Source organism: Bos grunniens, chromosome 17, assembly GCF_055505025.1.
Source record: "Bos grunniens cultivar Pamir isolate PY7600 chromosome 17, Bosgru_T2T1.0, whole genome shotgun sequence".
Classification (NCBI taxonomy): Eukaryota; Metazoa; Chordata; class Mammalia; order Artiodactyla; family Bovidae; genus Bos; species Bos grunniens.
The window spans coordinates 18,102,464-18,119,123 of NC_141181.1; the positions used below are offsets into that span (position 1 = coordinate 18,102,464).

Here is a 16,660-nt window from a genome sequence, read left to right on the forward strand (position 1 = left end):
GATTCTTTACCATCTGAGCCACCAGGGATGCTCAGAGGGCAATCATAGCTAGTATTTATTGAGTACCAGATAACATTTATACGTATTAACTCCTAGAGGGGGTTCTAGAGTTGAAGCCAGGCATTCTGATTCCAAGGCCAACAAGGCTATTTCTATGTTTTTGCCATGTTCTGCCTCACCCACCGCCCCCGCCTCCGCACCCCCCGCCAGGCCTGCTCTGCTGGTAAGAGGTGAGCCTTGGGGTTCCCAGCCAGACTTGTCTGTCTCCATGGTCTCAGTTGCCACTATTCCCAGAGGAGTAAATAAAGCATTTGTCTTCATTTCTCCATCCTGCCCTGTCCGTTTCATGGCCTAGAACAGAATCCTGGATCTTTACCTTTAAAAATAAAGTCAGGTTCATTTTTAAGTTGCTGTTGTTGTTCAGTCACTAAGTTGTGTCCAAGTCCTTGTGACCCCATGAACTGTTATCCCACCGGCTCCTCTGTCCATGGGATTTTCCAAGCAAGAATACTGGAGTGGGTTACCATTTCTTTCTCCAAGTTATCTTCCCAACCCAGGGATTGAACCTGCTCTCCTCCATTGGCAGACAGCTCCTTTACCACTGAGCCCCCTGGGAAGCCCTCATCTTAAGACAAGTGCTTCCTTTTTTAAGGTTGACATCCCTTCAAGACGTCCCGAGGCCCCAAGTTTTACTTTAGATTCTGCACCCGTCATTTCTGACCTTGCCGCTGTGTTGTGGAGCTACATTTAAGTGTCTGCCATACCTAAGATCAGAACCACAGTTTCCCGGTTTGTTCAATAAATAGCTTCGTTTTCTCAAAGTTTCTGCCTTGTACGATAGATGAAGCCAGTATCTTCTTTGAAGTCAAATTCCAGTGTGTCTTAGTTACGGCCTGATTTCAAGCAATTCAGGAGTGTCTACCAAGCAACTACAGAATGTTTGGTGTTGTGATTCAAAAAGGAAAGTGTAGGAGCAAAGGTTAGACTGGATTTTTACTTAAAGACCTCTTCTGTTTCCTTTTAAAATGGAATTCTCTACTTATGAGATGATAGCAATAAAGTGGCACTTCTTAGAACCCCTCATGTCACCTCCAGGTTGGTTTTATTACACGTGTGCCTCCCTGTGTGTATGTGGGGCCAGAGGGAAGACTGTCCCTCTCTTGCCTCGATCCTGGGATGCTCTGCCAAGAGTTGGAGAGGGCCCAGATCGGGGCTGCTCTGCTTCCCACTCCCTCCCCAGGTCTCTCTGCCTTGTGCCTTCAACTCTGCAAAGTTACTAGAGCCTCCTTCTAACCCAACCTAGTCTTCCTTTTGTCATCATCCAGCACATGTTTCCCCACAACCTCCTCTGTGTCAGCCTCCTTCACTAGAGCCCTATGAACTGGCCCTTGCAGAAAGGAAAGGGACAGACAGGTGAATTAGGTTTATACTTTCTAAATCCACAGTTAGCAAGACTTTTCTTAACTGGACTTTGCAGATAAGTCCAGTTAAACAGACACAGCACTCTCCAGGGTTAGATATCCCATTACCAGGAATGTAGAAGTTCAAAGTCAAGCATTCCTTCATGTCAGTGGGGTTGCCTCCTGCTCTGATCCAAACTCACCTCCTTCAGCACCTGTGAATTAGAAATAGAATCACTCATCTTTGCTGTCACCTGTTCACCACTGCTGTGAACCTGAACTGAACACTATGTGCAGCCCCACAAATGCATAGTAAGCAAGTCAGCCGTAGCCCTGACCTTCTTGGAGCTTGCTAAACAGACACTTAAGCAACCGTCCCAGTGTACAGGAAAACCTATGATGGGGAAGGAGAGGTGGCTTGGAAAAACTTATTCCAGAATTTCCATCCCAGTACAGGTGGGGGTAAAGAGGTGCCTGTTGTAGTTGGGGTGGGGAGGGGATGTGAGAGATTTCCTGGAGGAAGTGAAATCTAAGATCCAACCAGGAAGATGAGTAGCTATTACCAGGGAAGGGGCGAGAGAGGGGAGGAGTGTTTTCCAAGAGAAGAAAACAACCGGTACAGCGCCCTGGAGGCAAAAGGAAGCTTAAGCCCAAACAACGAAGAATGCCATCATTTAGGAGAACCAAAGAGTACAAAAGAGAACAAGGGAAAGAAAGAAGGAAATCCAGGAAAGTGTGATATCAGGGGACCCTTGCATGCCTGCTTTTAGAACAGAGCAGGCTACTATGTTATGAGATGCTGGGAGGTCAAGTACAATAAGAACCAAAAAGAAGTTTTGGGTCATATTAACCATTAATCTTCATTTCTGTGCTATTCAGTAAAGGCGTTAAATGCCATATTCTTCAAGGATTTTCAGTGTGCTTTGTAGTATTGCTAATTCCTTGATGTTCTCAGTTAAGCTGTGACAAGAATTTACGATAGGTATCAACACCTTTCTTGAGTATGGCACGTTTTGGCCCCAGTCTCACATGTAGCATTCATTTGAAAAATACTCCTAGATGATTCTTCCCAGTAAGACAAGCGTTGATTGCCTTAACTGTTTCTTTTCTTTTGTTCCACCCTTCAGTCTTTGGTTTGCTTACAATCTCTTAGTCCTGTGGACTCTGCTTTTGGATAAAAGCTCTTCGCAAAGAATTTGAATCGAAGGCTGGGCAGTTTTGAAATTAGATATATAACATCTTTCTGATATGTTCTAAATAATTTAACAATTCGTTCATAGCAATGCATACTGCCATGCTTGAAGAGTCAACTGTGACTTGGAGATTTAGTCATTCTCTTTCCTGTTTCTTTTGCAGCTCCAAGAGACTGTGAAAAGGAAGTTGGAAGGAGCCCGATCACCACTTAATGGAGACCAGCAGAATGGGGCTTGCGATGGAAGCTTTTCTCCAACTAGCAAGCGGATACGAAAGGACATTCCCACGGGGATGGAAGCCATCAACAATTTACCCAACAACATGCCACTGCCTTCAGCTTCTCCACTTCACCAACTTGACCTGAAGCCTTCTTTGCCCTTGCAGAATAGCGGGACTCACACTCCTGGGCTTCTGGAAGACCTGAGTAAGAATGGGAGACTCCCAGAACTTAAACTTCCTGTGAATGGTTGCAGTGACCTGGAGGACAGCTTCACCATCTTGCAGAGCAAAGATCTCAAACAAGAACCTCTCGACGACCCTACTTGCATAGACACATCAGAAACCTCTCTTTCCAATCAGAACAAGCTGTTCTCAGACATTAACCTGAACGATCAGGAGTGGCAGGAGTTAATAGACGAACTGGCCAACACCGTTCCTGAAGACGACATACAGGACCTGTTCAATGAAGACTTTGAAGAGAAGAAGGAGCCGGAATTCTCGCAACCGGCCACAGAGACCCCGCTATCCCAGGAGAGCACCAGCGTGAAGAGCGACCCGTCTCACTCTCCTTTCGCTCACGTCTCTCTGGGCTCCCCCCAGGCCAGGCCTTCTTCTTCGGGTCCTCCCTTCTCCACCGTCTCCGCGGCCACCAACTTACCTTCTGTGGCCACCACTCCCGTGGCGCCCAACCCTGCCAGCTCCCCAGCGAACTGTGCGGTCCAATCCCCTCAAACTCCGAACCCTTCTCACACACCGGGCCAGGCTCCGTCTCGGCCCGGAAATGGTTATCTCCTTAATCCTGCATCCGTGCCGGTGGCTGCTGCGGGCTCGGGCCCTGGGGCCATGCCCGGCTCTGACCTGTCCCCCGCCGAGCAGCTCAAGCAGATGGCCGCGCAGCAGCAGCAAAGGGCCAAACTCATGCAGCAGAAGCAGCAGCAGCAGCAGCACTCAAATCAGACTTCCAGTTGGTCTCCCTTAGGGCCCCCATCCAGTCCCTACGGAGCAGCTTTCACGGCGGAAAAACCAAATAGCCCCATGATGTACCCCCAAGCCTTTAACAACCAAAATCCTATAGTGCCTCCCATGGCCAACAACCTGCAGAAGACGACAATGAATAACTACCTCCCTCAGAATCACCTGAATATGATCAATCAGCAGCCAAATAACATGGGTACAAACTCCTTAAACAAACAGCACAATATTCTGACTTATGGCAACACTAAGCCTCTGACCCACTTTAATGCCGACTTGAGTCAGAGGATGACGCCCCCGATGGCCAATCCCAACAAAACCCCCCTCACGCCCTACATCCAGCAGCAGCCCCCACAGCCGCAGCCCCCGCAGCAGCCCCCACCTCAGCTCCAGGCCCCCAGGGCACACCTGAGTGAGGACCAGAAACGCGTGCTCCTCATCAAGCAGAAAGGAGTGATGAGTCAGCCCATGGCTTACCCGGCGCTGCCATCCCACGGTCAGGTAAGTGTGAAAGTGAGGCACTTGGAGAGGCTCTCGGGGTGCGTTTCAGACTGTCGACATGCGATGCTCTGCTTGCTTGTGCCATAAGGGGGTTAATTACCTTCAGACATCCTTCCTACACATCCTTGTGTTGTTACTAGGTTTGTTGAGAGTTTTTTTCTCTTCTTTCTAAGACATGGGACAAGGTGGCAGAGTATAACTTTCCTGTGTTTGAATGCTTGGGGATCGAACTTCTTTTATTCTGGACAGCAGATAAGAAACCAAAAATGGCGTAAGATGCTCACTCGATGGGAGGCTGTAGAGGTCATGTGACACAGCGTGTTGCTTCTCCTGTAGCTTCTCTCCCAGGTCGTGTGTGGTCCAAGACTGGGGAGGCGGGAAGGTCGGAGCCTTTCGGGATCTCTACAGCCATCTTATGAGGTCCTGAACATGCTCAGCCTGTCTTCCCTGTATTATGAGTTATGGAAATTTGGATTCCGGATAGTCAAAGGTGGGAGCATTTTCTGTGTTTTCAAAGTGAAGTAGAGGATAGATTTTTGTAGGACCGTGCAGCGTGTCAATACTTGTTGCTATACAAATGCACTGAGCAGCTGTTTCCACCTTGTGACTTGAGAGTGTACTAAAACCATCTCTGATTCATCAGCTATAATTCAGGAGAATTTGATGATGACTGTCTCTTAGTGCTGTGTCCAAGTCTCCTCTTTCCTGCTGTCTTTCTTCATGGTATCATGGTTATCAGGTGTAGGGATCCATGGTAAGAGTGAGTGCCAACCACTGGGGAGTGAATGAATACTCACTGACAAGCATCAACTGTCTCCTCACCCTGATCAATGTGGCCAGCAGCCAACACTCCTTTAATTTAACACTTTATCTGCCTCAAAGGGGAGAAGAAGTGGGGAAAAGCACCATCCTACTGACCTTACCCCTACACGGGTGACTTCATAAGCCATCATTTTATTGCCAGTTGATGTGAATTGTGGAGGCACAGTTCTGTTCTGTGGTCCTCTCTGGATGCCCACACTTGATGGCAGTTGGAGATTTTGCAGAAAAGTCTTTGCTTTAGGGGCCCTCGTGTGCAAACAGGTCTTAACTAGCACTTGGATACGCATCCACAGTGGGATGCTTTAGAAACACCGGGAATTAAGGTGGGCAGATCTTGCATCACTGGGTGCTGTTTGTGTCTGCCTCTCCTGGTATGCCCATCCCACCCCCACCCCCACCCCACCTCCCCAAGCTTGATGGAGACTGCAGGGCTGAGGGTGGTGCTGGCCTGCAGAGACAGGCCTGAGCTCTGTGGCTTGATGCTTGTCCTTCACAGCACTTCCAACCCAAAGCCCCACAGTGGTTTCTTGTCTGCACATGCCAACCAGCTCTAAAGAAATTCTGTCTGGAGAAATAAAAATATAGCTTGGTTGACATAAACTGCCATCAGTGTCTGGTAGAAAAACATCATTGAAATGGGAACTTTTTTGTTTTATCCTGGTTTCATTAAAACTATACTATTGGAAAATGCAGCATTTGATACATTTCAGTGTTAAGTTCTGAAGCGTGCAGAAATACAGGTGATACACAGAGGTGTTTGCTGTAGTTCAGAGGTTTCTGAGATGGCAGGCTGTCAGCATGGTCATCCGCTGCTGATGACAAATACAAATTGTGCTTCCCCCTCCACTGTTTTTTTTTTTTTTCCTCCTTCCTCCAAGCCAGACCAAAGGTGATTAATTCCAGCTCTGCACACGTGTGGGTACAATATGAGCCAACCTCCCTCCCCACCCTCACTGAACGTCTTTTGAAATTTGCTAGCTTGGGATGAAGCACCTGTCTTTGCTGGAACGTGAATCTTAAAGGTGCTATTTCAGGTCCTTATGCTTGCCTAGCTGTGAGTAACTGAAGCCTTGGACCACAGAGGTCATGTTTAGAAAGGACTCTGTCAAGTGATGAAGAAACAAAAGTGATGGTTTTCTGGATTAAATCTATGGGCTTTCCTCTCCTCCTTCCATCTCATGAGGTACTTTTAGGATGGACAGAATCTTCCTCATTAAAATAATCGTTTCTTAACCTCATAAAGAACCATCAAGCAAAATCATGCTTTTTAATGAAATGTCAACTCACCACTGAAACAAGCTTCAACATACATATGTAAACATGGGAATATCTTTCCGCAAACATACCATTTATTTCGTGCTTTTATCTGATTGTGGAGAAGTATTGACACAGCTCTCAGAGTAGTTAATTACACTCTATGCGAGTACTCTGCACAAATATGAGCATGAATTACAGGTAAGATATAAAGTATAGTTATACATAGGTGTAGTTCAAATTTGTTTTCTGCTGTTGCTAGTGAAAATTCATTTTATTCTTTGTTGGCCACAAGGACCGCGATGAACACTTAGTTTTAATGAGTAACTTGAGCACCAAAGCCAATAACACTAGAACACTAGAACATATATTTTGAGATAATTTTCTTGTACAGATGTTTACTTATTTGAGACATTAGCAGCAAATGCCATTTCTCCTAGGAACAAATAGAAATCCACTTTGTTCCTGAAGGTTTCAAGAAGGAGGGAACCAAAAATTGAGAAAAACAAAAAATAATTTATTCCAAAATTTTGAATATGTTTTACCTGACAGCTCCAGTTCTCAGAATTTCATATTATTCCTTGCAATGCAAAAATTGAGCAACGATTTGTATACAAAGGTTATGCTCTTGGTATTACTTGGGATTGTGAAAATTAGGACCATAATAAGCATTTTGGAAAAATAAATAATATACCTGGAAATCGTGCTATTAATGAATGATTGATCACATGGGAATGCTCATAGTACAAGCGAAATAAGCAGATGAGATTACAGTTTGTATGTCACAATCCAAATTGTGTTTTTTAATATGTATAGAAAAACACTGAATAACTAAAACATAAAGAATGATATTTCTGATGGTAAAATTTGAGCACTTATTGTTTTCCTCTTTATACTTGACTCGGTTTTTTAAAATGTTTTTTAAAATGTTTTAAAAAATCATACATGTATATATGTATGTATATATTCTATCATTAGGAAAAAAAAACTTTTTTAAGGGAAGAAAATATTCTGTATTTTAGAAGTTTACACTTTACTTATTCAAAGACTCCTTATCCAATTTGCCAATAGAACTGAGGTGATATTATTACTTTCTATTCGTTTATGTATATGAGTTGTGAATCCCTGCTTATAGAGGTAGTTCAGAACCCTTCTCCCCACCCTTCACTCTCTTTTCCTTTCTCTCCTCACATCCCCTTTCACTCCTTACAATCTTAATTCATCAGCTAAAACAGTGACAATGAGAGTATTAATAAAATTTCCACTAGTATAATCCTTCAACTCTTCTCCAAGTTGTGCTCTTGCACAACTTATTTCTTTGATCATCTCTCCCTTCCTTTTTCTCCTTTTCCAAACTTCTCTTCATCAAAACTTCTATTTTGCTTTCTAATTTTTAAAATATGCGTTTCTGTGATGGAATAACCAGAACTTACTTTGGTCATGTCTAATTATCTTTTCCTGATCTTGTTTTTCAAGGACAGGATCTCTCATCATGCTCTTTTTTTTTTTTTTTGCTAGTTTTTGCATAGCACCTAACACTATGTCTTAAACATAGGGATGTTTCATAAGTCATTTGATGGCAATGATCAATGTTTGGGCCAAAAATATATTTGCAGTTGATGATCGGCTCCAACAGGGAGAGGGTTAGCACAAATAACACAGAGCGGCTATTGAGATCCAACAGAAGACCTGGAAAGGCAAGTCAAAAAAGAATCCTTGGCTAGGGTGGTTATCTTGAACCTATGGAACAACGAGATTGCTAAGACAGCAAACTCTGTCTCTGTGTGTGACAAGCAGAAAAACAACAGAGCAGCTATGGCCGAAGTAAAAGCAAAAGCCAGTGGCTACTTGGCTGGTCAAGGAGGGGACAGCGATAGCCAGAGCCCCAGAATAATTCTTACAGGGAAGAGCAGAAAGTGAATAATTTCCAAAATGGATGTTAATTTTTACTCGTTGCAATTATAGGTCTAGATGAATCATGAGCACTTGGCTACTGTATTCTTCATATGTGTGTTTGTGTCTATCCTAATGAGTCCGTATATGAGTATATTTTACAGAATGTTTTCCCTTTTCAATGTGATTTTACTGAAATCTATTGGGCCCCTTGTGAGGTATATCATTAATATTATAAGCTTTGTAGCCATCGAATCTGCAGACAAGGAACAGAGCTCTGATATTCACAGACATCATGGAAGTCTCTTTGAAGACACATTTTTTCTTAACTTCAAAAACTTGGTGCCCCTTTGTTTAGTTTCTGTAAATATATATATTATTGATTTTTTCCAAATGATACATGACCTAGTTCAGAAAGTCAAGCATACTGTAAGGCTTAGGATAAGAAAGAACAGTCCCTTGTATTACCCCTCCATTCTAATTTCTGCTTCCCAAAGGTGGTTGCTTCAACTCATTCAGTTATTTTCTCTTATTTATCTCCATAAACTGCTGTTCCTTAGCATTTCAGTTATTCGACTCTCAATACAAGGATTTAATTCAGTTGCAAGACCTCCTCACAAACAACCCCCGCCTCACACTATCTCTTTTTCTCTTCCCATACTCTCAGTAGAACTAAATAGATCACAAACTATGACTTTGAAACTATTCTATATTTACATGACTGATTTCTGCATAGTGCCTCAGAGTTTAGCTATGCAGTGTGCTATGGTTATATTTCCGTTCTTATGTAACTTTTTGTTTTCCCTGGAATTTATAACTGTCTCTGTTTTTAATTGGTGTTATTTCTGCTCCCTGGGCTTCTCTGGTGGCTCAGATGATAAAGAATCTGCCTGCAATGCAGGAGACAGAGGTTTGATCCCTGAGTCTGAAACATCAGCTGGAGAAGGGAATGGCAGCTCACTCCAGTATTCTTGTCTGGAGAATTCCAGGGACGGAGGAGCCTGGTGGGCTGTAGCCCATGTGGTCACAAAGAGTCAAACACGACTGAGCGACCAACACTTTTTTTTTTTTGTCTCCGCTCCTACTTTCAATGTGTCCTCAACCTTTCTGACCCTGTAAAAGTTTTAATAGGATCAAGCACTTCAAATGATCTTGATTATTATTTTCTTTCATTTTTTTCTCTCTCTCCCTCTTTCTCTCCTTCCCTCCTCCTCCTCCCACCTCCTACTTCCCACTCTCTCTCAATCTCTTTCTCCTTCTGTCTCCCTCTGTTTCTTTCTCTTCTTCAGTGTCTCTCCTGAAGACTTACAGACTTTCATTCCAGTTTTCTGTCCTACACGTTTCTTGGCCGGCTGCTTAAGTGAAGTCATGCAGCTGGCCTTCACCCTTCGCTATCATTCTTGAACTATTTCCTCCCCTCCTGTGCTGCGCTGTTTTCTTGATCCCTCCTCTTCTTTCTTGGCTTAGCCCTGCAAATTGGTAGAGCACGTTCTCAGTGCTTAAGAAAGGGTGTACAGGACATTGGCTTTTATTTCAAAAATTCTTTATTCATTTTTAGTCTTACTGTTCTCTTAAAGCTCATTACAGGTGAGAAGCAATGATTTATTTCATTGTTCCATGTAGCTCTGATGATAATTTTTATTAATTTTTATTGGAGTACAGTTGCTTTACAATGTTGTATTAGTTTCTGCTGTACAGCAAAGTGACTCAGTTATACGTATGCATAGATCCCCTCTTTTTAAGATTTCCTTCCCATTTAGGTCACCACAGAGCACTGACTAGAGTGCTATAGAGTAGGTTCTCATTAGTTATCTATTTTACGCATAGTAATGTATATACGTCAAATCCCATCTCCCAATTCAGGGAGATTGTTTTTATGAAAATGATTTTTGAGAATGTCTTTATCCTCACATTTGATTCAGAGTTTGCCAGATGTAGAATTATAGTGAAGAAAACATATTCCATCAGAACTGAAAAGGCATTTTTTCATCGTCCTGTGGCTTTCATACTGGTGAGAAGTCCAGTGACATTTGGATTTCCCACTCTATGTGTATAATCTGTTTTTTCACTCTGAGAACTTTTAAAATCTTACTTTATCCCTGAAATTTCATGACAATATGCCTTAATGTAGCTATTTTTCATCCACTATGTCTGGTACTGTGACCTTTTTCTTTTTTTGGAAATGTGTCTTTAAGATATGTTCTTATATGATTTCTTTGATTGTTTCTTCCTTGTCTTTTCTCTCTTTCTTTCTTTCTGGAAGTTTATTCATCATGTAGCAGACCTCCTGATTGTTCTCTAGTTTTTGTATGTTTTCAGTTTTCCATATCTTTGCCTTTTCACAAAATGTGTTCTGTGAGATTTTCTTAACTTTACATTCCAACTCTAAAATTAACCATTTTATTTATCACATTTTGTGCTTCCCTGATAGCTCAGTTGGTAAAGAATCCGCCTGCAATGCAGGAGACACCAGTTCAATTCCTGGGTCGGGAATATCCCCTGGAGAAGGGGATAGGCTACCCACTCCAATATTCTTGGGCTTCCCTGGTGGCTCAGCTGGTAAAGAATCCGTTTTAAATTTTCATAAGCTCTTCTTTGTTCTCTGACTTATCCCTTTCAACCTAAGCATATTAATTCTCATTTAAAATTAATTTTCCTTGTACTCCCTGCTTTGCCTTTGTTTCTCCTAAGCACCCTTTTTCCATATGCTCATTTTATTTTTCTTTCTTTCATGTTAGAAGCTTTTCTCTTTGTTTATTTAAAGAGTGAGGCACAATAAAGCTAATTCATTGCTCTGTGCACTTCAACAAGGCTTGTCAAATGTGGGGCTTCACTGTAGAGGGATTGAGCTAGAAACCCAGCCATGTCACTGGGTCAGTGTCTGCAGATTTTTACCGCAGTGGCCAGTCAGAAAAGACTCTCTCAACCTCATCACAGAGAGTTGTGAATCTCGAGGCTGGCTTTCTGGAACTAAGCAGAGGAAGGGAATTGGCAGGTGGTGGTGGTGGCAAAGCGTATTTCACTAACTTTTCTGTAGGCTTTCAATTTATCTCCCAGTTTTGTACGGCTTCTCAGTTCACTCTCAGCCAGAACTGGGACGTAGGATTCCGGAGTCTTGTGGCTTCACCTCTCCAGACTCCTTCTTCTGGAGTTGTGTAGCTGGTCCACCGCTTCACAAAACACAAATGTAGCCCATGTTCCTTTTGTGTGCTCTCTGGCATTCAGAAGTGCTTCTGCCACCTGAGACTTTACAACATCCCTTACCCTGACCCATCTTGTTGATTTTTGGCTTCCTCTACCAGCAGCAGCAGCAGCAGCTACCAAGAGTAAGGGTTAGCTTTCTCTAAAGAACTCAGTTATCACCACTCAGCCATCTGATTTTCAGCTTCCAAAATTTCGTTGACACCCTTGATGGCTATTTCCATCTCCCGTGCTCTTTTGTTTTTGGATGCTTATATCATTTTTATTCCTTTATTGTCACTATGCCAGGGAGTTGGAGAAATCCAAGATGAATGAGGATGGTCCATTTACCAGAGGCTTGCTCGGTGACTTTCTAAATATTGAATATTGTCCAGTATTGAAATGTATGTGTTACAACGTATTTCACATTATTACTTCTAACATATTGGACTTTTAACAGTGCTGGTTTCAGGAATGCTAAAGTACTCTCTTGACATGAAATTTACATGTCAAATACATACGTTCAGAAGGACAGGGAAGAGTCACATGATCATCATGCTATTTTAGAATAAGAGCTGGTGATTATAACCGTTGGGTAGCTTTTAGGATCTCAAAAATATCGACTGGCTTCAAGGACTAGAAAAACAATTTAAGTTCCATGACCCTGACTAAGCCAACAGAGTCTGGCAAGTCAGATGCAAGGCACAATATTGACAGAACCCTCGTCACAGATTGAATGCAGGGCCTCCCACGCAGGGGAAACCTACGGGCAGAAGCGCTACCAAACTCCGTACAGTAAATAAAACGTTCCAACTGATGGGTGTGATAGGCCATTTCCATCCACATACTGGCATATTTTGAAAATCCTGACTGATATTCTGTCAGAGTCTTAGAAATATGAGGCTAAGAGTAAACAGCCGAAAAAGAGAACTTTTAGGAAAGGAATTCATTTTCTAAGAGTATTGTGGAAGAAAAAGGTTTTAATTAGCCCCCTATGAGAATACTCTGTAAAGGTTTTGTGGAATGAGAATATTCTTGTTTACTGAGAGAGCTTATACCCCGTCAAACAGTCGTTATGAAACTTGGGGTGGGGTAGGGGGGCTCCTGAGGATCACCTAGGGAAATTGTTCAAGATATAGGGAATCAGATTCCACTGCTAAGGACTCGGAATCAGTAGGTCTGGGATGAGGCTTGGAAAGGTGCATTTTAAAGCCATCCACCACCATTTTCTAATGGAGAAGTGGTGCATAAGATAACTCTGAACTGCAAGTAAAGCAAACTGTGTTTATTTCATTGCCCGATATTTGCATATGCTTAAATTATTGTCTGTGGAACTATAAGTTCTGCAAGGTCTCAGACTTGTATCATTTAAAGTAAGATGGAAAAATTACGCTACTCTGCTTACCAGATTTATTTTTTAGGATATAGCAAGTTTTTAAAACATTTCTTTTTTTTTGGAGTACAGTTGCTTTACAATGTTGTATTATTTTCTGCAGGATAGCAAAGTGAATCAGCCATTCGTATACTTATATCCCCTCCGTTTTGGATTTCTTTCCCATTTAGGTCACCACAGAGCACTGAACAGAGTGCCTTGCGCTATGCAACAGGTTCTCGTTAGTTATAGGATAAGAGAGTTTTTTTAAGAGATGAAATCTTGTGGATCCTGGCTATGTTTTTTTTAAATTATGGAACTGCTCCTATTGATTCTCTTAATAAGACAAAACAGTTCATTCTCCATGCTGCCCCCAACCAAGGTGAAGAGTGGAATTTCCCCTTGTTTCCCAGAGAGAGGGCTGGTTATCCAGTCCTCTGTTTTATTAATAGGCATACCGAGGCCCCTGCCTTGTGTGTCAAGTAGCATTTTTCAAGATCTGTGGGAAGAGAGACTACCATGACATGGAAAGTGTGCAGATTAGCGGAAACACAAGGCTTACTGAGGACCTCTTTGGGGACATCCTCCTCAGGACAAGACTGCTGGCAGACATGTCAGTAGGACCGCAATTTGGGGTTCTGTGTTTTGACATCGTTACATCAAGAACAGCATCCAAGCACCTTTCCCAGATGTTCCAGGGCTCTGAGAGAGGTGTTGACTTAGCCAGATGCTCAATTTCATTCTACTTCCAGAGTCACAGCTTCCCAGGTGGCGCTGGTGGTAAAGAACCTGCCTGCTAATGCAGGAGATGTAAGAGACACAGGTTCGATCCCTGGGTTGGGAAGATCCTCTGGAGAAGGAAATGGCAACCCACTCCAGTATTCTTGCATGGAGAACCCCATGGACAGAGGAGCCTAGCAAGCTGTTGTCCACAGTGTCGCAAAGAGTCAGATATGACTGAACCATGGCATAGCACTAGAGTCATAGATTTCCTTCCTTGCAAGACCATTCACTGAATCCTAAGCCCCAGCCCTGGAGAAGGCAGTGGCACCCCACTCCAGTACTCTTGCCTGGAGGGTCCCATGGACAGAGGAGCCTGGTAGGCTGCAGTCCATGGAGTCGCTAAGAGTCGGACACGACTGAGTGACTTCACTTTCACTTTTCACTTTTCGTGCATTGGAGAAGGAAATGGCAACCCACTCCAGTGTTCTTGCCTGGAGAATCCCAGGGATGGTGGAGCCTGGTGGGCTGCGGTCTATGGGGTCGCACAGAGTCGGACACGACTGAAGGGACTTAACAGCAACAGCAGCAGCAAGCCCCAGCCCAGTGATGTTCACTGCATTCACATGTAAGAGAGTAGATCTGGCTTTATTTTTACGCTGACAGGAGCCTACTAGCCTGAAGGTCTATCACAAGTATATAAAATTGTGAAACCTGACCAGGCATACTCTCCCCGAGTGTATTCACTTCTGAAATTCTTAGAATTCCAAATTTAGACGAAGAAGAGATACCAAAATAAAGTCACCTACAGTGTCTGGCAGTATGTAGTCTGGTTGGGGAGATGAGAAGGCTTATGATGCAAGTCAATCTGTGTAGTTGCTAAGTCGTGTCGGACTCTTTCTTTGAGACCCCATGGACTCTAGCCTGCCAGGCTCTCCTGTCCGTGGGATTCTCCAGGCAAGAATACTGAAGTGGGTTGCCATTTCCTCCTCCAGGCGATCATCCTTACCCAGGGATCGAACACACATCTCCTGCATTGGCAGGCAGGTTCTTTATCAGTGAGCCACCAGTGAAACCCCTAAATCTGAGTTTGTTTCTATTTTTTGCATATGTATTCATTGGTTAAGTGCCATCTTACTAGGTTCTTCATTAAGGCTTACAGGCAGAGAGAGGGCAAGGGTCAGGAGTGCAAGGAGTAGAAAAGAGAAGCCTTCAAGGGGGAGGTAAGCTTGAGTTAGGAGTCAGATGGGTAGAGGGTGGGTGGAAAGACATTCTGGGGCAGGTAAGGAATTTTTCCTTAAGAGATGATACAGATGATGGCCAGGCTGTTGGAGAATAGTGAGGTGAAATGTATGGGATAACAGCTAGGGTACTTTCTACTCTTTGAAGTAGGAGACAGTAAGAATATCCATCAGGATGTGGCATTTAAATTTTAAGGAAAAACAGTGCATTTAGAGGAAAGGAATAATAGAACTTGGTGAGTGAATATATGATAAGAGGAAAGGGAAATGAATCATATATTTATGACCATAAAGTTAAATATTAGGTGGTATAATAGTTTCTGAAAGATGACAGACTTCTTATATATACATCTAAACATCAAAACTTATTTGTATACAAAGCAACTCAAACAGTTGTTAATATTTATCTTATTCTGCTGGCTTGTATTTCTTGTTTGCTAAGGTACAGGTTCCACACTCAGTAAAAGATGTAAAGGAAGCTCATAGCACCTTTTAAAAAGTTTGTGTTAAACTGAGCCACAAATAGCTCCTCCTGTGTTTTAGAGTTGGGTTTTTTTGTTTTAACAAGCATTTAATTGTCAATAAATTCATATTATTGTGAAAATGGTTGTTTTCATTATTTAGAATAGTGTTAGACTATCATATTGAAGAAGGAAATGGCAACCCACTCCAGTGTTCTTGCCTGGAGAATCCCAGGAGTGGCGGAGCCTGGTGGGCTGCCGTCTATGGGGTCGCACAGAGTCGGACATGACTGAAACAACTTAGCAGCAGCAGCAACAGACTATCATATGTTCCTTTTGCTTAATATTTTTATCATAAGGATTTACTTGGTCACATCTGTGACTTGAAGAAAGTACTCTATAAAATAGTCATTATGCAAGAATACCAGATGAACAGAGTTCCAAGCTTTCACACATAATACATCATCATTCATTAACTAGTTATGGCAACTCTGGACTTTTATTTGGGAAAAAAAAAAAAAAACTTTTTTCCTGTACAAAGATATTCTATAATATCTTGGTTCCTGAGCAAGTTTCTGTGGAATTAATCTTTTTTACACACCAAATGGTTTGCATCTGACCCAGTGCATAAAGAATCAAAATACCTTTCATGAGTTAATTACGTTGCTAATACATTGTCATGATTAGTTAATATGATTCATGAGATTATGCAGCGTACGTACACATTTTCATTTACTAAAGAGTAAGTATCGACCCCATGTAGTATCCAAACTGATAACTCTCATTTATTAATATTATGATTTTCTAGAAGAGGTTTTACCAACATACCTGTATTCCCTAATTGCTTTTGCATCTGAGATGTTTGAAAGTTTATCTGGGCTTTTTTTCTGCACTGAGCTTCAGCCAGTTCATACAAAGGACATTAACGAGCTTGTCAGGCCACCAATGCTTGCAGTACCAAACTGAAGTTAGACAGTGTTTCAAAGGAAAAGGTCATCTCTGGGGTGCCTGGGAAGTGGTCAGGAAGTGGTCAGTCCCTCTGAGCAGATGGACTGAAGCTGCAGCCTCCCAGGCACCCCAGGTGTGATGGCAGCCCCCTTGCACACTCCACTGGACGCCGTTGCACTATTAATGAATTCTGTAACCACAGATGAGGGCTCTGACACACCTTCTCATTCCTGAAAAGCCATGAGGCACAGAGCAGAGAGTCAGCATCTCAGGCCCGTGCAATAAGAATCAAGAGTTCTGTGTGTCGCCCAGTGCCAGACTGTGCTGTGGCCTGGCGGGGCCTGGAGTGTGACACTATCAGGCTGAAGGGTGACCAAAGGCCTTGGGATGCAGGGTGGGTCATGTCCAACTGTAGAGAAGCCTTCATGGCAGATAATGCTAGTTTCAAATATCACCTCTAAGATATTCATAGTTCGTTTCAAT

The 16,660-nt window shown here is 42.8% G+C and overlaps 1 protein-coding gene across 6 annotated transcripts in view; it reads left to right on the forward strand.

Moving 5' to 3' along the window:
- MAML3 (mastermind like transcriptional coactivator 3) overlaps positions 1-16,660 on the forward strand; it is a 535,095-nt gene that overhangs the window by 349,426 nt on the left and 169,009 nt on the right. For all 6 annotated transcript variants that reach the window (XM_086346634.1, XM_086346630.1, XM_086346631.1 and 3 more), the window contains one exon: positions 2,757-4,286. In XM_086346634.1, coding sequence (XP_086202760.1) covers positions 2,886-4,286 — 1,401 coding nt within the window. In that variant the 5' untranslated portion in view covers positions 2,757-2,885. The remainder of the gene's footprint in view (positions 1-2,756; positions 4,287-16,660) is intronic.